This window comes from Carettochelys insculpta, chromosome 2 (assembly GCF_033958435.1).
Source record: "Carettochelys insculpta isolate YL-2023 chromosome 2, ASM3395843v1, whole genome shotgun sequence".
Taxonomy (NCBI): domain Eukaryota; kingdom Metazoa; phylum Chordata; order Testudines; family Carettochelyidae; genus Carettochelys; species Carettochelys insculpta.
This window is the reverse complement of record NC_134138.1, coordinates 26,043,073-26,070,100: the sequence shown is the minus strand read 5'-3', so window position 1 is coordinate 26,070,100 and position 27,028 is coordinate 26,043,073. Positions and strand designations below refer to the sequence as shown.

Here is a 27,028-nt window from a genome sequence, read left to right as displayed (position 1 = left end):
ATATTTAAATTAAATGGATATAGAATGGCTTTCTGAATATGCTGATTGAGTTTAATGATCATCATCTTATAACCCTAAATTTAAACTGACTCATGATAACAAAAGTACAAGTTCTGTCATTCTGAACCACTTGGAAAATATGACACTTATTTAACCTACTTTCTAAAACCAAGTAATCCTCACCCCTGTGGTTACTGATTCTTTCGTCACACTTTTCCACTTGTGTTTTGTTTTTGAATTTGTTCCTTTAAAAAACAAACACCCCAAGTTCTGAGGCCTTAGAGGTAAAGCGAGGTTTGCAAAAAGATTAGGTTTGTGTATGTTTCTCCTTCAAGAGTGGGTATTGTCTTCTACAACAATGAGCAATGCAGTTGTGTTTTTTGGAATTAAACACAAGGTAATTAAATATTTATAAATAGTCACTTAAATGATGAGCCCTCAGCAATGATGTGTAGGAGGAGGAGAATATGGGTTGGATGTATAGGTCCAAACCCTGGGCATGTTCATCTCTGGTTGCCAGGAAGTAAATATTTGGTGGCTGTACAGATAGCATACTGTCCACTCTCTCAGGTGGAGGGAACATGCTAGGATGGTGTTCACTAGAACTGAAGACCACTAAAAACTATTTGGCTCTTCCCAATAACGTCAAATATAATTTGTGGGGTTTTTACCCCCAAACCGCAAACTTACACGTCAATCTGATTTTGAGAGTTTACGCTTAACATGTCGCGGAGGTTCCCAAGTGTCACTATCATCGGTTTCTTCCTCCTCTTCCTGATCCTCCAACATGTCTTCTTCATCCTCGTTCTCCTCAAACAGCTCTATGCCTAGTTCTGATCTTCTCTGCCTTTCTGCAAACCAGTCTCTGACCTGCTCATATCCCATGTGAGATTTGGCTACAAGTTCATCAAGATCTTGCTCATTGAGGAATTTATGCTTCATATAATAATCCTTCAGGATTGCTGTTCCAGTTTTGAATTTGATGATGGATGATCCTCTGTCCCAGTTGTTTATCCTTTTGCTTCCCCTGGGCCGCCCACGAGGCCTTCCTCTTCCCCTCCCTTTGGGTCTTCCTCTCCCTCTCCTTCTGGCAAAGCCTTGACCATTCACACAATTTCCACTGAGACCCTGATAGTAGTAGTACCATTTCAAACCACCATTTTTCCAGACATAGCGAGTGTCTCCAAACCAGCTAACAATGTCTGATCTTGGAAGTCCAGTTTCTTCTGCCAGCCTGTCGTATTCTTGTGGGGATGGCCACTGTGTACGGACAAATGAACTTTTAAGCATGTGTAACTGCTCTGATGACTTCCTACCAACCTTGCTTGCAGAACCCCCCGATCTTAGCCCTATAGACCCCTCTCCTTGAGAGGTTTCTCCAGCCTCATCTTTTGAGCTGCTTACATTGCTCTCTTTTACCTCACCTTCTTCTTCCTTTAAAGCATTTGTTTTCTTCCTCTCTGTAAACCAGGCATTGATCTCCCTCCTGGTCAGTTTTGTTTGTGCTCTTAACCTATTCAGCTCTTCATCTGTCAGGACAGGGTTATTGAGAAAACTGGCTTGGAGACTGTGCAGCTGTTCAGCAGTCTTTTCTTTGAATTTCTGCGGGGTGAAATCAGGGAAAGTATTCCATGATTGCTTATGCTCTGGAGTGGCTATTGTTGGGGATTCATTGGTTTCGTCACTTGAATCAATAATAATGGTGGTGGAAGAGTCGTTGTTGAGATGAATGCCGTGATTATTTTTTGAGTTTCTCTGGTTGTATCGTGTGTCACTGAACCACTTTTTGATTTCTCCTTTGGTCAGACCTGTTATTTTCATAAGCCTACTAATCTCCAAATCATGAGGGAAATGATTTTTAAGGTAGCTGACTTTTAATTCTGCCAGTTGTTCTTTCGTCTTCTTGGCACGCATGCCGAACGAATCCGGATTTACTAAAGCGGTTTCATGTTTGATAAGCGGAGGCGCAGGAACGGCCGCTACTTGCTTTGTTTCTGCAACAGGCTGGGCAGTCTGGATCTGGCTTTTCTGTAACTGTGTTTGATTTGGAACCCCTGCTACTGTCAGAGCGATTGGGGCTGTTACTGGTAATGTGTTTGTGCTGGCAACTTGAGTCAGAACAAGACCTGGCTGACCAACTATTTGGCATGTCTGCAAGATCGATGGCAAACCATTGCCAGCTGCTGAAATGTGTGCTGGAATAACGGTAATTGTCTGTGGTACAGTATGCACAGTGCCATTAAACTGCTTCCTCCTTGCTTCTTCCACTTCTTCGGGCGTCCAGCTCACACCATGTTTCAGGCGTTGGGCCGAAAACCATATTTTAATCTGTTCCTCAGTATATTTAGCTTGAGCAGAGAGAACTGTGATTTCCGACATGGTTGGGTAAGGAAATTTGTTGTAGGTGTTGAGCAGAAGAGGATTGTTATCCAAAGCAGTGTTGTAGGTTGGAATGCTGCTTACAGGTATTAAGACTTTTGGAATCAAGTTAGCGTTCTGTGGAGCCGTGACAGCTGTTATTACCTGTGCCACCCCAGGCTGAATTACTGGTGCCGGCGCCATTACCGTGCTAGTTGTATCTGCTGTACTGCAAGCAGTTGGCTTGCTCATTTTGGACTCGGAAACTGTTGATTGTGGGTTTTCAACTACTTCCTCACAGTCTGGCTCATTTTCAGTTTCCTTTTCTTCACCAGGAATGTCTTCAGCTACATTGTGGAATACAACAATTCGTTTAGTCTCGGTTTTGTTTTTCATCATTTTCATAATGGGAGTTTTGCTAATTGAGATTCCTGGTGAAGGGGTCTCTGAGGTGTTGGAGGACTCAGCATTCTCCTCTTTCACAAAACTCCCATCAAAAGTGAGATCATTCACTGTTTGCTCAAAGATTGTCTGATTATTGCGTTTCACCATGGTCAATTTAAAATTCTCTTCTCCAGGGTGGTACTTCAGATTGTGCTCTGAAAGAGCATCATACCTTTTGGTTAGAAAATTGCATTCCACACAAACATAGGATGAATTTAATACTACATTAGGGTGCTCTGAATCCACATGGAAAGTGAACATATTGAGATCTGGCGTCTGAAATGTACAGTATTTACATTCATAGCCACCTTCAACCTTTTTATTTTGCTGATTGTCTGAATCCACATATTCTTGAATGTCCTCATCACTTGATATACTCTCAGCTGTAGCATTCTCTGCTGGTGTAAGTACAGGAGGTCCTTCGTCCACATCAGATATAGCTTCTAAGTCTGGATCCTGCTCGCTTGCTAGGACCATGCATGGTGTAGTTGACTTTCGTTTACTTGCCATTGTGCTGTTGTGAGGAAATATTGACTGAATGATAGTGGAATTTTCAAGCTCTTCTTGACGTTCAATAATGGCTTTTGGTACTTCAAGTCAATACTTGAAATGTCTCAACATTTATCCCATTAGCAGCTGCTTTTTTCTGTAGTGCAATCAGATAAAAAAAAAACTTTGTAGTTGAAGGATGAAATGTTGAGTCACAATTTCTGAAAGTCCATTTCTACTACCTGCAGTAAAGAAGACAAAACATCATTATATAAGGATAGAAATGAGCAATTTCTATTCACTAACCAGAAAAAATATTTTGTGACTCGAAATAATTTAACACTATGTGCTTGATCCCACAATTATTACTCGCTCCTATGTGGACCCACTGAAATGTATGAGACTAATCAAGGAGTAAGGTAGCACACATTAGCAGGACAGGATCAGGCTCCTTATGTCAACAGTTTCAAAGTTTTCTAATATACTTCAGTGCAGATCAGGGACACCAAAACATGGAATAGTTGGTAGCTTTTCCATTGTGTCCTTCACTTTAAATGCTGGGTGCAATTCTGAGATCAGATGTGTTAAAACACCTTTGCACCCTCTCAATCTCAGGATGCTCTGCTAGCCTTGCCAAGACATTCTATGTAGCACAGCTCTGCCCTCTCTTGATACAACCCACTTGCCCAGCCTTGCCTGGCACACCTCCCATATGTGAGGGCTTCTGAAGAGGATCCTCAGAAGACAGCCTTGTGGTGGGTTGCCCACAGTGTCTATGGTGGGGCCATTCCCCTATTGCAAATATGGGGTTTATAGAGCCCTTTTCTATGGCAGTCTGACAGAGATGCGAGAAAACCTCTTCCTGTCTCACTTTTCAAAAGGTCGCTGAAATTCAGGATTTGAAAATTCTATTCCAAAACTAGTTTAATTGCTACACAGGTTAACTACAGTGTGCTTGCATGCATCACCATGGACACTACTGAGAACACAAGTGATTTAATTACACCTAGGGTTGCCAACACTTTCACCGGGAGTCTTCTGGAATCAGGCTCTATCTTCCTGAGGCTACTGAAGCCACACTGGGAAATTTTAGGCCTCTAAAAGACTCACAGCACAGGCTCCCTGTATGTCCTGGACCCACAGTGCTCATGGAAGCGGCCAGCACATCCCTGTGGTCCTGGGAGTGGAGACAGAAACAGAGGGTCCCTGAAGGCTGCCCCCATCCCAAACACTGCAAATTCAATTGGCCAGGCCAATGGGAGCTGTGAGGGCAGTGCCTGCAGGCGGGGCAGCGTGTGGAAATCCCTGATGCCCCCACTCAGGGCCCACAAAGCTACTCTGTCCATTTCCAGGAGTAACATGGGTCCAGGACAGACAGGCAGGCAGGCAGGCAGCCTGACTTATCCCCACTGCACTGCCAACTGGGAACCACCAGAGGTAAGCACTGCACAGCCACAGTCCGCACCCCTCACTCCTGCCTCAGCTCCAAGCCCCCTCCCAGAGCTTGTACCCCAAACCTCCACCCCAATCTTCTGCCACAGCCTGAACCCATACTCAAACTCCCTTACAAAGCCCACACCCCATGGCTGCAAACCAACCTCCTGCCCAACTCCCCCCGCCACTATGAGCCCCTTGGCCCCAGCCCAGATTTTACACCCTTTCTCCCGACCCCAGCTTGGTGAAAGTGAGTGAAGGAGGGGGGATGGAGTGAGCAGGTCAGGACCTCAGAGGTGGCTGGACAAGGGGTAGAACCTCAGGGCTGCGGCAGGTCTGTGTGCTTGGACAGTTGGCAACCCTAATTACACCAGAACAAAACATGGGCTAAAACAGCAAAAGGACACTAACCGAACTCATGCACAGGCAGAGACTCTTGTCTATTTTACAGAAGAGAAAGAATGAACCACTATACAGACACAACTGACCTCTACAATTAAAAATACACCAAATTATGCAATATTTACACAGATTAAGAAGGAAAGCAATTTCATATATTCCTAAAAAGGTGCCACGATGGATTAAAGTTCATTCCGTGGGCACAGTGCATAGGAAAGAGTCCCAGAAACTTCTGCAGAGTTGTAATCTCATTAATTGCTTCTTCCTTGAAATATAGTCAAACACAGAGAGAGAGAGAGAGAGAGAGATTGAGAGATTGAGAGAGAGACATGAGTTTACAGCCAGAGGATTAGAGCGTGACTCTTAACTATGGTCCTTAGCTCCCTAGGTGGCAGTGTGCTCAATTAGAGAAGAACACAGATGCCATTACAAAGGCAATAGGATTCAGCAGACATCAACTGGAAAGAAAGTACGTTCGTAAAACAACTACAGAGGAAAACCAGAGAGAAGAGTGTACATTGAAGAGAGGAATGAAAACCAAACAAGGCAGGGAATGAGATATTTGTTATACTAGTTTAGTCACCCTATTCTTTATCCTCCATTTTGAAAAATCGAAATTATTGTTAACTTCAAACTTTTCTCCAATGCAAAGGAGAAACAAGTGATACTTAGCTGCACATAGTGCTGTACAAGATGCTTGGTTTTTGAAAGAATACAACAGTATTACACTGGCAGCAGCCTGTGGGAAATCAGTTCACCTAACGGTCAGCCCCCCGTTATGCACTGCACTTGCTAGAGAGAAGTACTTTTCCCTTGGGCTGCACAATACAGCACATGAAATCCCACATTATACAGGGAAAAGCTGGCAAAGGCACAGTTTGATAAATCTGAAGTCTGCTGCTTGTGAACACATATGCTCTGCTGTTTTTAGAAGAACCTCTCCCTACATGAAATATAAATCTGACTATATCCCTGTCTTGTCAAGGAATGAACAGTCTGTCTCTGTTTAAAGTATTTAATTTACAGACGTTTACAAAATCTTTTGTTTGCTGATTAAGACCCTGATTCAGTACTGCTCATAAGCACATGCTTAAGCACTTTGCTGAACAGAAGTCTAAGACAAATGCCTCTTTTTACTGAATCACCGTTCCACGTGTATCTTCTTTGGAATATTTTTCTGTACATACACCTTTCTACATTGTTTTAAAAACAGATTTACACTTGAAAAATCTTTGCAAATGTAATCTTCAGATAAGGCCCTTCAAAAGAGATGCTAGTGTATACCCTGCAGTGTGCATTATATTGAGAGAATTCCTTTCACAGAATGATCATTAAAAAATGCAGTTGAGTGTCTCAGGTGTTAGCTTATTTTCCTGGACTGGAAAAAAAAAGAAAAAGATGGGTACATTGATAGACAAAATACAAAAATAAAGTGTAAACAGAACATTACAAAATCATATTCCAAAATATTTTTCTCTCAATTTACAACCCAGAGATAAAAGACATTTTAAAACACACAGTTTACATTTAGAAGGAAAGAGACTGGTACTTTGCTGAGTTCTTCAATTTGTATTTAAGAGTTTATCAGTAAAATTGTCAGAAATATTCTGCTCTAGCTCTGCTCCCACTGAAGTCAACAGCAAAATGCATATTGACTTCAATGGGATCTGATAGGTTAACTGAATGAGTCCAAAACTCCCACCCTACATGTCTAATTGAGCTCACCCTATTCCCAAAATTTTAGCCTGGCCAATGCCTCAGCTGTTGGGTTAGCATGTTAGAACTTTCAAAAAAAGAGGACACTCCTGAGTGATAGTGTATCTGTATCAGTATCTACCAACTCACATTGCATTAATGTGTTATGCTATATACAGTACTTTAATACAAAGTGAGCTGGTAGAGGCCGATACAGATACACTCCCTCTGAGGGGTGTCCTCTTTTTTGAGACGTCAAACATGGTAACCCTACTCAGCTGTTAATACTGAGCAACTGACTTGGAATGAGACTTAGGATCCTAAGCGTCCAAGTCACCTTTGAAGAATGTTACTCTCCTCTAGACCACAAAATGTAACTGCTGTCTCACACACGGCTGCCCTAGCGAAGTAAGAATCTTATCCCCACATTGACAGTCCAATGCTGAAATGAGACAGAGTGTAAGTGCAGACTGCCCCCAAGTTTCTATTTTGGTTTGTAGTGCTTACATTTAAACATATTCTGCCATCCCTCTAGCCTGTGTACCAGGAAAGCAACATGCATCTTTGGTACAAGCAGTTCTGCGAAGAAAGTTGTGCACTTATATATCACTGACCACATTAGATTTTTTTTTAAAAATGAAATAATTTTAGAAAACCATATGTGTTTTGTCACAATGCTGCTAAGCAGCAGATGAAATTTGTTGAAGATCAGATTTCTAAATGCATGTGGGCACCTATCTGCCACTGATTTAAATGGAAGTTAGGTGTTTAAATGCCTTTTACAAATCAGGCCTTAAGATCTCAGTAGAACAGAAATGCTTTGTTGTGTGCCATGCTCTACAGTTTTACTTTTATCCCCCCATTCTTCATTGCACAGCTAGCAGGAAAATGAAATCTATTTGCTCCCTCTCCTTTTCTAAGTGCTGAGTGGCACCAAAGTGAAAATGAACAACATTTCATATAGAACTCCTGGTCAGGGCTGGCAGGGACCAAGGAGGGGCAATAAGGAGTACAGACAGGAAGAGAGAAAAGAAAGAGGCAGAACACAAGCCAAAACACAGCACAAAATAACAGAGCAGAAAGAACAGTGCAGATCTTTATGAAAGAGTCCTCTAGAGAATTTAATTGGGATGAAAGTATAAAGGCACGTGTATGGTTTCTATAAAGCAGCAGCACTCACTTGGGAAGGCAGAGACTGAAGAATATTTTACACATTGCCACTGCAATAAGAAACACTGGGCGACAGAGGAAGTGGTGCTGGGACAGCACTGTTGTTCGTGTTCTAATAAAGCTACTTTATTAGTTTTGGAAGAAAACAAATACTTCTTTTGATTCTTTATCATTGTTACATGACAATGGAGGAATTCTAACAAAATGTAACAGGGTTCTAGAGAAATAACTCAGACACAAAGGGGAAATTTTTCCAAATTTTCCAAAGGAGCACAAGCCCAACAGAAAGTCAGTAGGGCCTGGGGCCCTAACTCCTTTGGCACTTTTGAAAATCTCCCCCTAAAGAATCTAAAAGGCTGGGTCTACACGTGCCCCTTCCTTTCCAAAGGGGCATGTTAATGAGCAGGTTCAAAATATGCTAATGAGGCGCTGCAATGAATATGCAGCACCTCATTAGCATAATGCCGGCTGCGGCGATTCAAAAGTGCGGCTTTTTGAATCGCGCGCTGCCTGTGGAGACAGGACCTTCTGAAATGACCCTCCCGCCAGTTTTTGAAAGCCATTCTTCCGATCACCAGATAGGCAGAAGGGCTTTCGAAAACTGTGGGGGTCCTTTCAGAAGGTCCCGTCTCCACGGGCGGCGCACAATTCGAAAAGCCGCACTTCCGAATCACTGTGGCCACCATTATGCTAATGAGGCGCTGCATATTCATTGCAGTGCCTCATTAGCATATTTCGAACCTGCTCATTAACATGCCCCTTTCGAAAGGAAGGGGCATGTGTAGACCCAGCCAAAGAGAACAAGATATACATCTCTGATAGAACTGGAAGGGATCTCAAAAGGTCATCAAGTTCAGTCCCCTGCCCTCTTGGCAGGACCAAGCACCTTCCCTGACAATTTTTTTAATCTATTTACCCCAGACCCCTAAATGGCCTCCCCAAGGACTGGGCTCACAACCCTGGGTTTAGCAGGCCAGTGCTCAAACCACTGAGCTAAAGAACCACAGTAAGATCTTGAAGTACATGATTCTACAGTACACAATTTTCTTATAAACTCTATCAGTAGTAGTAGTCTGCAAGAGATGCAGCAAGGACTGTCACTCTCGTGTGTGGGTCTTTATAGTCACACTAGACGCTGTAAATGAAGTCCTCAATTGAAACTTTAAAGGGCGCGATCCATAGTCTCTGCAGACTGAAGGATGCCTACTAACTCTATCAGACGGCTCCAAAAACCTGTGATAAGGTTATTCTTAAAGTATCAATACTGCTTTGAAAGGCATAGGACAACATGTTATGATTATTATTTTTTGGCATTTGCTACTTTGCAAAAGGTTTTAAAAAGTAAGTGTATTTTAAAACAATTTAAAGTTTTAGGCCCACAGTTTCAAAAGGGGCTACCAGTTTTGGGTCCCTATCTTTAAACACCTACAGCCTGATTTTCAAAGACATGTCACTCGCAACTGTTTTTGGAATTGTGCACATGAAACAGTTCTGAAGATCCGGCTCTATATATGTAAAGTTTGCCACTTACATTTGATGCCATTTTGGAAAATCTGAGCCTCCTTACTCTGAGTTCACAGAAAAAATTACAAAATTCAAGTGATGTGGTAGGGATAAATTTAACCCAAAATGCCCGGATTCTCACTTTCTCATAACTATTGCTCTTTGAGACGTGTTGTTCACATCCATTACAGTTAGGCGTGTGTCTGCACAGCCATTGGAAAGCTTTTCCCTTAGCAGCATCAGTCAGACTGGCTGTGGAGACCCTTGTAGTGGGGCCTTCATGGTGCTCAACATATGATGTTGCCAATCCAGCACCTCTCTTCAGTTCCTTCTTGCTGACAGAGAGGAAGGCAGATAAGTCTGGAATGAACGTGAGCAACGCGTCTCAAAGAACAGTTACGAGAAGGAGAGTAACAATTTTTTCTTTGAGTGATTGCTCATATCAGTTCTGATTAGGTGACTCCCAAGCACTACCTCAGAGGTGGAATGACGGACTTGAGTGCTGTCTGTCAAAGGCTACATTGTCTCTAGCATCTGAGTGGCAAAAGTAGGTTCCAAGAGCCATGTCGCCGCTCTCCAGATCTCTTGAATTGCCACCCAGGTCAGGAATGCCATCAAGGAAGGCTGAAATCTTGTGGAACAAGTGATGAGAGCAGGGTGTGGATGCAAAAAGCAGGCAACAATCCAGGAAGAGATCCTCTGCAATGAGACAGGGAGACCTTTCATGTGGTCTGCCACTGTCACAAGTAGCTAGTTTGATTTCCAGAATGATTTTGTGCATTGATGCAAACGGTGAGTATCTAGGAACATCCAGAGAGTGGAGCCTCTGTTTATGGCTGCTTGCATGAGGTTTGGGATAAAACACAGGCAGGAAAGTGTCCTGGTTGGAGTGAAATTGGGACATGACCTTCGGAACGAAAGCCAGGTGAGGCCTGACCTGCACTTTGTCTTTGAATAAGACATGTCTGTAGGGTCAGAATTGAGAGTCCTGAGCTACAGAATTCTTCTGCCAAAGTTATTCAACTAGAAAGTCAACCTTCTAAGACAGGGGTCAGCAACCCGTGGCACATGAGCTGATTTTCATAGGCATGCAAGGCGGCAGCTCACTCGCACACCTCCTCCCCCATGCAGCCAGGAGCTTTCTGAAAGCCATGCTGCCTATGGATTAACAAAATACCAGCTAATGGTACCAACCACCATCTAAACGGTAAAGCTCTGCATCTTTATTTGTTAATAAAGATGCTGTAAGTAGGACTATTGGTGACTTTTAAAAGTATCACTGGCACTTGGACTGTACTTAGAGGTCAGAGTGCCGAAATTTGACTTTCTGCCTTGGAAAGGTTGCTGACCCCTGTTCTAAGATGGGTACGGGAGCAAGGAAGTTTCCAACAGTTCAAAGGGAGATCCCATCAATTTGTAAAGAACCAGTTTAAGCCCCCATGTAGGGCTTGACTGCCAAACCTACAGTATAGATGGTCTAGGCCAGGGCTCAGCAAACTTTCTGAGGCGGGGGGCTGAAATTTTACCTCTATTTATGGTTTGAGTGCCAGAGATACTTTTTAAAGTGACTGACAGTCCTTCTTACACCAGCTGCTCCTGTTTGCTGCACTGCCACAAGGAAACTGTGGGCTGACTGCATGGGGTCACTGCTGCAGAAAAACTGGTGGTGCTGCAAGATACCCCTCCCCCCGGGCCTGCCACTGCCTTCCCCTGGCTTCTTCCTGGGGGCCATCAGCAGCAGTTCATGCCATGGACTGCATTTGTGCTGCCTGGAGTCCAGCAAGACAGGGGCAGCAGGATACATACAGGCACAAGAGACGCCCCGCTGGGAGTGTGTATTCTAGCTGGTCCCTTTCACACCTGCCTGCATGCCCAAGGCCACCAGTGCCAGATGGAGACCCAGGAGCTCAGCTGGAAGAGTGCTCTGCAAGCCAAACCACCTTCCTACAGTGGCATGCCTCCGACGGCTCTTGCTGGGGTGGTGCACTGGGGTGCACTGCTTGACTTTCACCACTAGTACTATAATAAGTAAAACCAACAGTGAAAAACTAAACTACAATAACTGAAAGGCTAGGGAAAGAAAGGTTACTCACCGTAGTAACGGTGGTTCTTCGAGATGTGTCCCCGTGGGTGCTCCACATTAGGTGTCGGGCTCGCCCGGCGCCGCAGATCGGATCTTCCAAGCAGTTTCTGCCGGATCGCGCATGCGCCGGTGCGCGCCACTCCCCCGCGCGCTCCCGGCCACGTGCGCGATCCGGTCCCCGCCAGTTCCTCGACCAACCGCCTCGGATGCTCCTGCAAAACACTAAACAGAGATCCGAAGCGGGGAGGATGGGCGGGTAGTGGAGCACCCACGGGGACACATCTCGAAGAACCACCGTTACTACGGTGAGTAACCTTTCTTTCTTCTTCGAGTGTCCCCGTGGGTGCTCCACATTAGGTGACTACCCAGCAGTAACCCAAGATAGGAGGTGGGTAATCGGATTATGTGCAGCTTGTCCCCGAGAGGACCGCTGCCGAGAGACGGGTATCCTCTTGGAATACCCTGTGAAGGGCGTAATGTTTGGCGAAGGTGTCACAGGATGACCAGGTCATCACTCTGCAAATGTCTTTTAGCGCAACGCCCTTGAAAAAAGGCTGTTGATGCTGCCACCGCCCTAGTGGAATGAGCCCTGGGCATGGCCAGTAAAGGAGTCTTTTTGAGTTTGTAGCACATTTTTATGCAAGATACGATGTGCTTCGAGATTCTCTGCGAAGAAAGACATTCTCCTTTGGATTTGGGAGCGATAGAGACTAGGAGTCTATCCATTCTCTGGAAGGACTTGGTCCTGTCTATATAGAAAGCTAGCGCCTCCCCACGTCCAGGAGGTGTAGGCACGCCTCTTTGTCAGAGTTATGAGGCTTTGGATAAAACGAGGGTAAACAATAGGTTCGTTAGTATGAAACTCAGAAAGAAACTTTAGGAACAAAGGCTGGATGCAGCCGTATGGTTACCGCCTCCTTGGAAAAAACAGCGCAGGGTGGCGTTGCCATAACTGCCGCAAGCTCGCTCACCCTGCGAACTGACGTGATTGCGAGAAGAGAGGTCGTCTTTATCATAAGGAGGCAGAGGGAAACCATGGCCAAAGGCTCGAACGGTGGTCCCCTTTTCGCATTAAGCACCAGGTCCAAGTTCCACGAAGGTGGAAGCGGTTTCCGAGGGGGGGTATAGGTTTACCAGCCCTTTAAGGAACCTGGTAACCATGGGATGGGCGAACACTGTGTGCCCTGTCTCTCCATGTCTGAATGCCAAAAAGGCGGCAAGGTGGACCTTAAACGAGGGTAGCGAGAGTCCTCCTCTCTTGAGGTCCAGTAAATACTCTAATATCACAGCCATAGGCACCAAAAGGGGGGCTAGCTGTTTGGTAGAACACCATGCCGTAAAGCGAGTCCATTTCTGCTTGTAGGTCTTCCTGGTGGAAGTCCTCCTGCTACTTTCTAGGACTTGCTGCACTTCCTCCGTACATGTGCTCTCTAGGGAGCTGAGCCATGGATTAACCACGTTTGTAGTCGCAGGCCTTGGGGGTGCGGATGCACTATGGACCCCTGGGCTTGCGTAAGCAGATCCGGCGCCACCGGAAGGGGCATCGGTGGCCGGTCCGACATGCGCAGGAGTAGGGGGAACCATTGCTGTCGATCCCACGTTGGGACTATCGGGATCATTCAGGCTCCTTCCCTCCTGGCCTTCTGCAACACCTTGTGGATGAGCACTGTGGGAGGGAAAGCGTAAAGCAGGGGGCCCCTCCATGAGATCGCGAAGGCGTCCCTCAGGGACCCCCGTCCCAGTCCTGCCCTGGAGCAGAATCGTGGGCACTTCTTGTTGTGCTGAGTAGCAAACAGGTCTATCTGGGGAAAAACCCCATGCATGAAAAATCGGTTGCAGCAGATCGGGACGGATCTGCCACTCGTGCGTGAGTGCGAAACGCCTGCTCAGCTGGTCTGCCTTCACATTGTGAGCGCCTAGGAAGTACGAGGCTTTCAAGGTTATATTGTTGGCGATGCAGCAGTTTCACGACCGGACTGCTTCTGCACATAAGGCACGGGACCGAGCTCCTCCTTGCCGATTTATATAAAACATGGTGGAGGTATTGTCTATACTGATCCCGACTACTTTGCCTTTTATATGGTCTCGAAAGTGTCTGCAGGCGTTGAACACTGCTCTGAGCTCCAGTATATTTGTGTGCAGTGACTGCTCCGTGGAGGACCACAGCCCTTGCATCACCCCTTCACCCATGTGTGCTCCCCACCCTATGAGGGAGGCGTCTGTAGTAAGAAAAACCAATATGTGTGGTTTGTGGAAGGGTACCCCTGTTAGCAGGTTCTCGGGGTTTACCCACCATTGCAGGGATTTGCGCACCTCTGTTGTGGGCGACGCCACCCTGTGAACAGTGTGTGCTGCCGGGTTGTATACGCTCCCCAGCCAGTGCTGCATGCTGCGCATGTGTAACCTGGCGTTCTGTTCTACGAACGCCGCTGCTGCCATGTGGCCCAGCAGCTGTAAGCACGTCAGAACCAGCACCGTAGGGCTGAAGGTGAAGACTTGCACGAGGGAGCCGACGGCCCGAAAGTGAGTCTCTGGTAGATACGCCCTCGCTGTAATAGAATTTATGCGTGCCCCTACTAACTCTATGTCCTGCGTGGGGTCTATCTTTGATTTTCTCAGATTGATAACCAGGCCGAGCGAAGAGAACGTGCCTGCTGTGACGCATATTATGCGTAGTACCTCCTCCTTCGAGGCCCCTTTGAGTATGCAGTCATCCGGATACTGGAATATAAATACCCCCTGTCTGTGCAGGTAGGCTGACACCACTGCCAAGGGCTTGGTGAAGACTCTGGGGGCCGAGGAGAGGCCAAACGGTAGGACCTTGTATTGAAAATGTTCTTTGCCTACCATGAAAAACCAGAGGAATCGTAGGTGAGCCGGATGAATAGTTATGTGAAAATACGCGTCTTATAAGTCGAGGGCTGCGAACCAATCTCCATCGTCTAGTGCCGTAAGGATGGAGGCGATTGTGATCATCCGAAAGCGTTGCTTGCGCAGGTACCGGTTGAGGCCTCGAAAATCTAAGATGGACCTCCCGCCTCCTGTCTTTTTCCCCGTGAGGAAGTACCTTGAGTAGAACCCTCTCCCTTGCAGTTGCTCCAGCACTCTTTCCACTGCCCCTATGAGCATGAGATGGTCTACCTCCTGCTTGAGCCTCGCCACGTGGGAGGCCTCCTGGAGGTGGGGCCTGGGTGGAGGTCATGGCGGTGGGAGCGACTGGAAGGGGATGGCGTACCCCGTGGCTATGATCTCCAGCACCCATTTGTCTGTGGTGATCCTTTGCCACTGGTTATAGAATGGTCGGAGGCGATGGTGGAATAACCGCTTCGGATGACCTTGCGACGGTAGTGATGGCGCAGCCCTGGATCTGTGTGTCAAACTTGTGGCCTTTGGCCCTGCCCCGAGGACGCACGGCTGTGTTGGGAACGACGCCTGGGAGTTCTGTACTGCTGGTGCTGTTGATGTCGCCCTTGCTCGTAACCCCTGTGGTACTGGGGACGCTGTTGCTGAGTCCGCAACATCCAGGGCGATCTGAACTCCCGTCCTCGAGGCCGCGTAGCCTTCTTGCATGATGGCCTTGAGCACTGGTTTCTTGCCCTCTGGAAGCGAGTCCATGAGGGAGGTTAACCTAATGTGGTTATCGAAATTATGGTTCGCTAGATGCGCTGCGTAATTTGCCATTCGCAACAGTAGAGTGGAGGAGGAGTAGACCTTTGTGCCCAACAGCTCTAGCTTTTTGGCATGTTTGTCTGTTCCCCCACATTGCGACGACTCCACCGCCAAGGAATTTGGTTGTGGGTGGCTGAACAGGAACTCCGTGCCCTTTGTCGGCACGAAGTTTTGTTTTTTTTTTTTTGCTCTCTTGTGGACAGGCGGAATAGTCGCAGGAGTCTGCCATATCATAGTGGCAGACTCCAAGATTGCGTCATCAAGCGGTATTGCTATTTTGGAGGAGGCCGGAGGTCTCAGATTTTTGAGGAGCTTATGGTGTTTCTCTTGCACCTTAGCTGTCTGGATGCCTTGCATGAAGGCCACCCTCGTAAAACAGCTCTTGGAACTGTTTGAGATCGTCCGGAGGATGGACGTCCCCCGGGGCCGTAGCCTCATCCGGCGAGGAGAGCGAGGAACCACTGGGATACGTCTCTCTGGACCCTTCCGGTTCCTGCTGGTGATGGTACACCCTCTCACTAGAGGTTTGCGAGGGAAAATCTCGGGGTTCCATAACCAGTCCCCCCTGAGATGCTTGAGTCTCTGTCCCCGGTCGCAATTGCCCTCGGGGGTACGAGATCGTTTGTGGGGATCTTTCCCTGGTAGATAGCCGATGGTGTCTATGCCCCGCGTGGTAGGGGCGACCATGGCAGTATAGGCACTGTTCTTGGGAAGGTGACCTAGACCACTCCCTTGGTGCATACCCTCTGCGTCTGGGGGAGGGCTGGAGAGAGCGATTTTGCATAATAGTCCAGCGGTTCAAACCCCAGGAAGGGTGAAGGTGGTCCCAGCCAGGGTGAGGCTGGTTGCAAAAAAAAAATGGAGAAGGGGGCTCCGGGTAGGCTAGGGGGGACCCCTGGCTTCTGGTTGGAGTCTGCAACATAAGCGGAGGGCTGTGAGAAAGCAACTCCACAGCCCTGTGCGGAGAGGGGCTGCAATGCCTCCTCTTGTGCGCAGCCTTCCCCCTCCCTTGAGGAGGTAACTCCGCCCCCTGACGTACAGGGGATCCCGGCCCCATCCGCACCGAGCTCGGCACGCTCGAGGGCGGTGCCGCAGGTGCGGTGTCCTCCGGTGCCTGCAGGCTGCGTGCCTGCGCGCTCTGCACCGCCGGTTCCCCGGGGGTCGGTGCCGCTGCCTGCGGTGCCGCCGGTACCGGCGCTTGTTTAGCCGCCGCCCTGCCTGCGGTGCGGGGCGGCTGGCTGGTTATCGGAGGCTGAGCCGCTTCCACGTGGCTCTCCGTGCTGCCGCCGATCAGCTGTTGCTGCGGCTGGGGGCTGCTCGCTCCTCCCGTCCTGCTCGCTATTGTTGCCGGCAGGGATCGGGCTGGGGAGACTTTCCTCCGTTTTTGCGCTGATGGGGTGAGGGAGGCAGCTTTCCGTTTATGGGTCCCGGAGGGTCCCTCCTGCTGCGGCCGCTCCGGCACGTCTGGCTGGAGGGCCTTACGAAAAGCAGTTTTAAGCCGCCGCCCTGCCTGCGGTGCGGGGCGGCTGGCTGATTATCGGAGGCTGAGCCGCTTCCACGTGGCTCTCCGTGCCGCCGCCGATCAGCTGTTGCTGCGGCTGGGGGCTGCTCGCTCCTCCCGTCCCGCTCGCTGTTGCTGCCAGCAGGGATCGGGTTGGGGAGACTTTCCTCCGTTTCTGCGCTGATGGAGTGAGGGAGGCAGCTCTCCTTTTATGGGCCCCAGAGGGTCCCTCCTGCTGCGGCCGCTCCGGCACGTCTGGCTGGAGGGCCTTATCAAAAGCAGCATTTTAAGCCTCATCTCCCTGTCTCTCCTTAATCGCCTCTGGGCAGGACTCACATTTTTTAAATCCTGAAGAGGACATTGTTGGTGAGTCTTTCAGTTGTTAAGCGGGTACTTAGCACCTTCCCTGTGCTGTTTTCCCCGTCCGATGGCCTGCCTCAGCAGGAGGGCTGATGGCCCGATGCTCCTGGCCTCCGGCGCTTGTTACTGGGACTGGATTGAAGCTGTCCTGCTTGTAGTTTGTTTGTTGTTTTGTTTTTGTTTTTGTTTTTTGTTTTTTTGAAAAATAACAACCGGCTAACTTGCAGTAGCCTAAGTACTTGAAAAACTTTAAAGAAAAAACAGTTAAAGTCATTGAATACGCTACTTGGCCTTAGCCTAGTTCGGATTCCGTCTGCAGCCGACGGCGGTTAAGAGGAACTGGCGGGGACCGGATCGCGCACGTGGCCGGGAGCGCGCGGGGGAGTGGCGCACACCGGCGCATGCGCGGTCCGGCAGAAACTGCTTGGAAGATCCGATCTGCGGCGCCGGGCGAGCCCGACACCTAATGTGGAGCACCCACGGGGACACTCGAAGAAGAAATGAGGAGAACTTGCTAAGCAAGCCACCACAATTTCAATGACCATCACGGGCAGTAAGAAGGACCTGAGGAGTGCCAGGTCAGCAAGGTCATAACCTGAGCACCACCAAAGTGCACCTCCAGGGTCTGTGCTGTGCTGTTGAGGAAAAACTTTGACAACTGGACTCCATATGTGCAATCGTTTGAAGAATGTCAGCCGTGAGAAAAGTTTCCATGGAAACTATTTTGAAAAATGCAAATAGATACATTTCAAAAACAAATCAAAACTCTTCTGCAATGTTTGCCAACCACATACAGTAGCATTATTGTCCCACCACCTGAAAGAGAAAATGTAAAAACTGACTTTTTTTTTTTTTTAAAACTATTGAGACTCAAATGAAGAGTAAACAAACCACTGCACAGTAGCAAGTAAATTAAAATTTATTTATTTTTCTGCTTTACTTATGGTACTTTTAGGAACAAATGTAAGGAAAGTTTTTAAAAAAACGATGATTTAAATTTCTAATAAGTAATATTTTAATTAGAGCTGAGTAGGAAACATTTTATTTCCAGAAATAAAAAAAGAAACATATTTTCATTTTTGACAATTTTTTTTGTCAAATATTGCAGGTTTTTTGGGAAAAAAAAAGATTTTTGGTTTCTTAACAAAATTCCCAGAAAAGTTGGCAAAGATTTCCATTTACTCAGAAAGCCATTTTTCATTGTGAAATCTTTTCAACCAGCTGTGCTTTTTAATCCCTTATGATTTACTCATTACTAAAAACTTTTTAAATTTTACTTTGAACTGTTAAGGTTTGAACCACAATTTGGGAAAGATTTATGTATGTGCCAAGTACCAGAGGGGTAGCCGTGTTAGTCTGTATCCACAAAAACAACAAGAAGCCCTGTGGTACCTTACAGACTAACAGATATATTGGAGAGTAAGCTTTCCTGGGCAAATACCTGCATCTGACAAAGTGGGTCTTCGTCCAACAAGTTTATGCTCCAATATATCAGTTAGTCTATAAGGTGCCACAGGACTTCTCGTTTTTACGTGTGTGTTATTTTATGCACTATAAATAATCCTACCAACTTCAAAGTTACAAAATACGAATTTTTTTTTTTTTTTTTTTACAGCTTCAGAGCCTTCACCTTTAACTTTTAAAACAGAAGGGGAAACTGTTGAGAACAATAATGTATGGAAAATTGAATATGGAAAAGTGAACTGTTCACGTTACCAGTTAACACTCTCCCATTAAGGCTCAAAACTTCTCTCAGTTAATGCCAACAGTTGGGTGAAGAGGGAAGAAATGTATAAATATTTTCAGAACACAGAACGAAGTGGGCTGCCTGAGGAATAGCTACTTGCAGTGTTCCCTATAAACTGAGTACTTTGGTGGCCACCCAGGAGAGATTTATTCCACCCCAGATAGAAAATATTAGAAGGAACGCTGGTTACTTATCGTGGCTTAATAGCATCTATGATTACCAGGCTGGCTGTTTATCAATTAATGATTGGCTAAATAAAATGTCCTTAGTTTTGCCTTATATTCTCAGTTTCTCTAGATGTCCATTCACTGGTTGGGAAGGCACTACTGCTGAAAGATGAAGTGCAAAGTAAACCTGAAAACTGAATTCAAGGCCAGAAGTCTTCAAAAAATTCCTTCTGTTGCTGAGTTCTGGTTCTGATTCAACACACGAGCTGATTTCAGTGGGATTACTCACCCTTGAAGTAAGCCACGTGCTCAAGCTTCTTGCTGAATTAGGAGGCCTGTAGGGGCCTTTCACACTTACAGCTCAAATTGTGAAAAGTCTGCAAATCTTTTTCTGTGATGAAGGGCAGTGAGTGGGGCACTCTGTACATATTTCTGAGTATATTGCAATCTTCATTTTAATTTTCTCATTCACCATTAATAGAAACTTCATCTAAACTGAAATCTTCATGGGATGTAAGAGAATTTTCACCCATTAAGAAGTGAAAATAACCTTTAGTTTCCTAAGCCTCAATATTAGCCAACAAGCAATGTGGTGTCATCTCACGCAAGGAGTTTATTTTAAGGAAAATTGCCAGTGGCATCCTGAATCTCAGACATGGATATGGGATAAGAATCTATGACACTCCCATATTTAAAGAACAACCTCACCCCAAAGAGCACTCAATGACTCCCTCGCACCCTGTGGAAAAAAACAAAGCACAGAAAAAACTGTTAATTAAAAATAGCTAAGTAATGTTGTAAGAAAGAGTCACATTGATATATATGGATTTTTTCCCTGTGTTCTATTCAGCTTGGTGATCATTGTCTCACATATTTTTTCGTTTCTTTATACTAACACTAACAGTGAGTGCCAAACTAAGAAGTTCAACTTGTACTTAGCTGAAGGTATTGAAAGTTAGGACTACTCTTTTTTTTAAAACAATACTTTGCACATTTACACTGTGTTTATTCATTCATTGAACTCAATGCACTTTGAGCAGATGGGCATACAGGAGTAGACTCATTTTACCAATAGCATAACTAAGCACAGATTTCCCATATTTTCTGAGAGGCAGAGTGGGGAAATAAATGAGATGTGCCTGCTCTATTGGAAACAAGCTCTCACACACCAGTGACCTTCTACAACCTTTCTTGGTCTCAGTACTGATATTTGCCTTCCCCTTGAGAAGTACAGTAGCATGAAACCTCGCTCGATAACATTTTTGTTGACTTTTTACTCTTAAGGTTGGTCAGTAGAATAGGTGCAATAACTCATCCCTGGCTCCCAACCTGGTGCTCCTCCTTCTACAAAAAACGCTCACGGCAGGTACATAAGCAGCACTGTTTCAGATGCCACAGTGATAGCTGCCAGTATCAGAATCAAGACAGATGAAGAAAGAGGGTCTATTTTGCCTGCACCACAAACAGAGCTATAACTGTACACATGATTTTGGAATAATAGCGGAGGCTCTAGAGCAGTCTGGAATGATTGAGTATAATGTAAAAACAGTATCAATTGTTGAGATAATATGATTACAAAAGAATAAAAATGTTCTAAAAACTATCCTCTATGCAAGTATAGCTATTACGTGGCTGTCATATTTTACAGGAACGATTAAAAAAAACCCACTTCTCTGACCTCAGGGCTATTCCTCTGCCAAATTTCAAATTCCTGTTCCAAACCCAAGGCACTAGAGCTATTCAGAAAACAGAGGGAGAGAAGAAGAGGAACACAGTCACAGACAAAAACTCCATTTTCCCTTCCATTAAGTTTTTTCTTGAAATAAATTAAACTTTCTGGACCAAAATTTCCAAGAAAAATAACAAGAAAAGACCAAGCATGAGACATTTAAAATAAACTAAAAATGGGTTGATAATGGAATGCAATAGGCAACCCTATCAATACATGTTCCACTACGGCTACATGTATTTAAATGCCACACATCCCCTACTCTCCACTCCTATAACATTCTAACCACCGCAAAACACATCACAGATACTGAATGACTACACCTCAGCACCTATATGAGAGAATCTATCGGCACCTTTTCACAGATTTGAAAATATAGGTAAGTAGGTCCTCTTGACAGATGAAAAGGATGTTTTTCACTTGTCTTAGCTTACAACTGAAAAGCCCTCTTAATGCTTGCTAAAATGTGGGAGACCACATTTGAATGCATACAAGTCAGGCTACAAACGCAATTAGTTAACACAATTGGCCCTGTTTTGAGGGAATGAGAGCTAAATTGCTTGCACGAGGTCCCAGAGGCGTCTGAGCCAGAGCTGGAAACACAGCACTGTTTTTCCTGCTTACTTCACCACAAGATTAGCCTCCTCACTTTTTACACTGCAGGAAACACAGATTGTGATTTGTTTTTCGATTTTTTTAAGCCAACATAGAAATATTCTCTATGCTGAATCAAGAGCCAGCATATATAGTCGTAAAGTAATGAACAGAATCACAGAAATTAGATATGGATAAGAACTAGCAAATCAGCTAGTAGTGCTAGAGCAGGACTGTATCCTATTTTTTGGGAAGAGCAAGGGAGGGTCTGTCCCCATTACTGGTAAATGGTGTTTTTAAATCCAGTCTGGGATTCATTTCTCCGACCTGTTAAAAAATAGTCCACACAGTAGCTTTCCCCTCTGCATTATATCCACATGCCAATTAAGCTTGCTCCTTCCTACTTCAGTTTGCTGACAGATTATGCACACATACAGTCTGTGAAAATCTGGGCAGTTATCACAGGCTCTCATTATGGGAGAGAATGTCAGAGAAAGATGCAACAGAGCAGCACCACCAGCACAAGAGGCACTTAATTCTGGGATGCCCTATCTCAGGGAGATGGCAGGACGGAGGACCATCCCAATCTAAGCTCTGACTCAGACAAAACACAATTAGTTGCCATAGCACCTGACAGTCAGATTCTGCCACCCTTACACTGAGTGTAAAATCAGAGAACACTAGAACTGGAAGGGACCTCCAGAGGTCATCGAGTCCAGCCCCCTGCCCTCACAGTCAGGACCAAGCACCTTGCTCCACGAGTACTTTCATTCATTTTAATGAGACTTCTTGAAGAACAAGGGGCTACTCAATACATAACAGAATCTGGCACTATTACCTGGATTGTGTGAGGATATAAGCCATATTTAGAGGCAATAATGGCAGTAACTAATTTGCTTTAAGATAGTAGCATAGACATTTGCAACGTAGACAGGGCCATAGCATTCCACTGTGGTCTTGTGTACATGTGAAAGATGCCCCAGTTTAAGCTAAGGTTTGAATTTGAATTGATTTAACTTAAGTGGTGCTAAGCCCTGTTCAGACATACTTATTTCAGAGAGGTGACCGTGTTGGTCTGCAGCTTCACAAATAGCAAGCACTCCTGTAGCAACTTGGAGACTAACAAATTTATTAGACCATGAGCTTTCATGGCCTAGTACATTTATTAGTCTCTAATGTGCTATAGGACTTCTTGTTTTTTGTGATACTTATTTCAGTTTTACTTAAGTCAGCCTGGAAAAGGCTTAAGCTAAATATTTTAAGTTTTACCAACACAGCAATGTTGGCAAGATGTATATGACATTTTGTGTTGTAGTTATACTCACAGAAACCTGACTGTAGATCATTACATTGGTATACGGAACTTTATTCCATTATGCTTATTTTGAGCCAAGAATCAAATAACAATATTGAACACTTTTATACTGTGGTGTTTGCAACTGCAACTCTACTGTCAGAGATAAAATGGAAAAATTTTAAAATGATAGACAAGGCCTTAAGCTGAAGTGAGAGTATCCACGCAGGACACCAGTTTAACTGAAACCGACAGCTCCCACATAAACAAGATCTGTGAAGAAATTTTTTCTCTTATCTGGAAAAAAAAAATCTGAATCTAAACATATACAGTTACTATATTTTAAGTTTAGCTATATTCAATATAAAATAGATACATTTTAAAAAGGCACCAGAATACTTGCCAAGACCTGAGTTCAGGATTCCATGTTTTTCATGAAAGAGTTGATGACATCATTAACATCCAGGCAATACAAGAGGCTGCATCCTTTTTCTAAAGTAGAGTAGTTGTTGTTCATGTGACCAACTCTTGTAGTAGAACAAGAGAACCCTGCTCTTAGGTCCTAGAGGGAAGGTAAAACAGGAAACCCCTATTAACTTAATGCTATCATTGTTCTAGAATAGGGATATTTGTTTTCCCAAAATTATACCACCAAAGTTACTTGCATCAGAGCAGAGTAATGATAACTGAAAAAAATAGTTTTATTTTAATAATTTAAGTGGATTATTTTTTGCATTTCAATTCACTTTTTTTTATATTGAATACTGAAAATAGATTAATGGCTTTGTGGTTCTCATACACAGGAAGGGTGATGTGATTTTTTTCTTTTTTTGATAATTTTATGCAAACACTTCTATTAAAATTAGATCTCTGATCTTTTTAAACAAAACATTTAAGATGCCCAATAGAGTCCCTTTAACAATTATTTTAAAATATATTGGTAATTGCGATCTATTTGTGCCATCTTCTCATGTTTTAGGGCCCAATCTTGCTTCCCACTGGAGTTAAAGGGAATATACCATTAACTGCAACAGGACCAGGTCCCTATCATGTCTAAATTTTACTTTAAAGCCACTGAAATTAACAATTAAAAGTCAACAGCAAAAGAACCAAGAAAAAGCAAGCTGTGCAAGGAAATAGGAGTCCACTCTTGTTTCAAAGACTCAAACTGCATAATATTGAGGAGCAGCAAAGAAGAAGAATTCTAAACCTAAATATATCTCATATTATCTGACATAAAATAGCCAAATCAGTTTTAAGTTAATGTCGATGTTATACTTGCTTCCAAATAGATATACACAAAAAACATTCTGTTAAGCTATACCTTACATTTTTGCACCTTATGTCACTATTAAAACTATTATTGTCAGTAACACAATTTAATTTATTGTACAATAGATAAAGCACCATTCCTGTACAGTAGAACCCCGAGATACGTGCATTCAGGTTGAACGAATCATGGGCTAATGTGACTCTGAGTGGAGGGTAGTTGGTGCCTGGCTCTGGGCTGCCCGCCACTCAGAGGAGCTGGAAATTGACCAGTTCAGCAACTCTGGTCAGTTTCCCTACTCCTGTGAGTGGATGGCTGCCCAGAGCCAGGCGCCAGCTCCCCACAACTCACAGGAGCAGGGAAACTGACCAGGGCTGCTGTGCTGGCCAGTCTCCCCTTTTCTGTCAGTGGTGGCAGCCAGAGCCTGACTCATGGCTCCTGCTCCTATCAGGTGCAGCAGCCTATCAGCCCCTGACCAGAGTGGGGAGGCTGCTGACTCTGACAGGAGTGGGGAAACCACTCCTGTCAGAGATGGTAAGAGTCAGGCTGCCGCTCCTGTCAGTGGTAGCAGCTGAGAGTCAAGCTCTGACTGCCGCCACTGACAGGAGCGGGGAAACTGACCAGTGCAGCAACCCTGATCAGTTTCCACTGTCCTCTGAGCAGCAGGGATCTGAGAGCCAGGCTCCAGATCTCTGCCACTCACAGGAGAGGGGAAATAGACCAGGGCAGCAGCCTGGTCAGTTTCCCTGCTCCTGTAAATGGTGGAGAGCTGGAACCTGGTTCCCAGTACCTTGCTGCTCACTGGAGAGAGGAAACTGTCCAGTGCTGCTCCCCTGGTCAGTTTCCCGGCTTCCCTGAATAACATGAAATTTGACTTATGCAGGGTTGCACAGGAATGCAACCTCTGCGTAAGTCGGGGGCCTACTGTATTGAATAGTTCAAAGTACAGGAATTTAAATCACAGTGAATAAAAATAAAAAGTAACATTTAAATTATTGTTCTTAAAAGTAAACATATTTAAATTATATGAGAAATTATAACAATTTGCATTAAGGCCAAAACTTTAATCTATTAAAATAATGTAAATTAAATACAAATATTCAAGCAGTACCTGTATGCTGCTCAAATTTTAAAGTCAAACCACTGCACTGGTGGAAGCCAATGGCTAAGCACTAGGATAGGTGTCTGAAGTGCTAAATCAACTTTTGACAGGAGTGGCCTCTTCTGTAGGCTCAGAATGAATATCTTCTTCATTTCAGTTTATTCAAGTAGTTCAGTTCAATGACTAGGTCATTCAAAGTTGAGAAACCAATTGGGAGTTGGGAAAAAAAAACAGCAGAAGAGCTCATTTTCCTCTTTCCATCTATAAAAAGAAAAGAGGTGTAAGAGGAGCAGGTCTACTAGTTCTAAAATCTTGAAGAACCCAGTCACAAAACTATCAGTTCAGCTCTAGCTACAGACAATAATTCATGTGTTTAATGCAGTGGTTTTCAAACCTTTTGGCCTGAGGCCCACCCTGCTCAACACAAACCTTACCACAAACTACCAGCCAATCACCCATGATAACAAACCACATTTGCTTATCTCTAAATATCTGAAGTACTAAATCAATCATATTAGGCTACCGGATCATAAAAACAAACACACAGCTATAACATAAGGGGTGTATATTTAGGTCTTATTTTTTACGTTTTATAACATAAGGTGGCATATATTTTAAATCTTTGTTTTAAATAAAGTAAAATATTAATTTATGTCTACAGGAAAACATTTCAACATTGTCTTTATTTATGGCAGGGATGGGGAACCTCTGTTGGGTTGGGGGCCACTGTCCTACAGAAAAATCAGTCAGGGGTCCCAGAGATTAATCCTTCTGGAGGCTCAGTGTTAGTAGATTTTGTTGGCTGCTCTAGAGCGTGGGGTGGCATGAAAATGAGGGATTTAGTGTGCAAGAGGGGGCTGCTGGGGAGTGGGACGCAAGTGTGGGGTCTGGGTAGGAGGAAGGATGCAAGAGTGGGACGAGGGTGGAGGGTCTGAGAGAGAGGGAGGATGCAGCGGCAGGTGGGGGGTTTGGGCAGGAGGGAGGATGCAGGAATGGGGTGGGGGTGGAGGGTCAGGGAGAGAGAGGAAGGGTGTAGGAGCAGGGTGGCAGGCCTGTGAGAGAGGGAGGTTGCAGGAGCAGGTGAGGGTTCTGGGTGGGAGGAAGGATGGGAAGGGGTCAAGGACCTGGCAGGGAGCGAGGGGAGTGCAGGAGCAGAGTGGGGGGTGTAGATCTCAGCAAAGAGGGGGCCATGAGGGCAACAGGGGTCTGGGCATGAAGGGGAAGGAGGACACTTACTTGGCTCTGCACTCCACACTGCTCCCAGGCAACACCCTAGGCTGCTCCCACTGACTGGAATCCAGCCAGTGGGAGTAGCAGGCAAAGATGCCCAGTGAGCAGTTTCCTGCACTGCCATTCCCCCAGCTGTGGGGACAGGAAGCAGCAGCACATGAAGCCGCTTCATCGGCCTGCCAGCCAGATCCAGCCTCTGAAGCTCAGAGCGCCCCCACCCCAGCAGTGGAAAGCCAGCACAGGCGCTCCAGATTTGTGAAGAGGGAGTGTGGGGCTGGAGCACCAGCAAGGGGTCCCTACTGCAGCAAGTGGGGGAGAAGGGAATGAAACCCAAGTCTCACAGCCCACCTGCAAGGTAGTCGTACTCCACCACAATTTGAGAACTACTGGTTTGATAAATCTATTCATTCAAAAGCAAAGCATCTTTTGATAAACATACTTCTCTCTCTCATGAGTCCAGCATATTTAAGATTTTAAAACGCTGTTTTGTGCACTTTATGGGTATGTCTACACAGCAGTTATTTCAACTTATTTTGAAACAGGTATACTGCATTCCATGAAGAACAGCACCTATTTCAAAATAGGGGCTGTGTAGGCAGAGAATAGAGCCTATTTCGAAATAAGCCATAGCACGCCCAATGGCTCTATTTCGAAACAGGCTCTATTTTGAAACAGGCTCTATTGTGCGTAGACACTTTATTTCAAAATAGCTGAGTGCTATCTTGAAATGCATTTTGTATGTAGAAGCATTATTTCAGAAAAAGCTATTCTGGAAAATCTCTTCTGGAAT

At 45.3% G+C, this 27,028-nt stretch overlaps 1 protein-coding gene across 8 annotated transcripts in view; it reads right to left on the bottom strand.

Annotated features, from left to right (window-relative positions):
* The window catches only part of ZHX1 (zinc fingers and homeoboxes 1), a 39,779-nt gene that overhangs the window by 5,368 nt on the left and 7,383 nt on the right, over positions 1-27,028 (bottom strand). For 6 of the 8 annotated variants that reach the window (XM_074986699.1, XM_074986702.1, XM_074986706.1 and 3 more), the window contains 3 exons: positions 25,018-25,269; positions 23,036-23,198; positions 691-3,529 (listed from right to left, as the gene is read on the bottom strand). In XM_074986699.1, the coding sequence (XP_074842800.1) occupies positions 694-3,312 (2,619 nt within the window). In that variant the 5' untranslated portion in view covers positions 3,313-3,529; positions 23,036-23,198; positions 25,018-25,269 and the 3' untranslated portion in view covers positions 691-693. Of the gene's footprint in view, positions 1-690; positions 3,534-5,252; positions 5,390-23,035; positions 23,199-25,017; positions 25,270-27,028 lie in introns of those variants that run through there. The other 2 variants (XM_074986704.1, XM_074986705.1) reach the window with 2 other exon arrangements.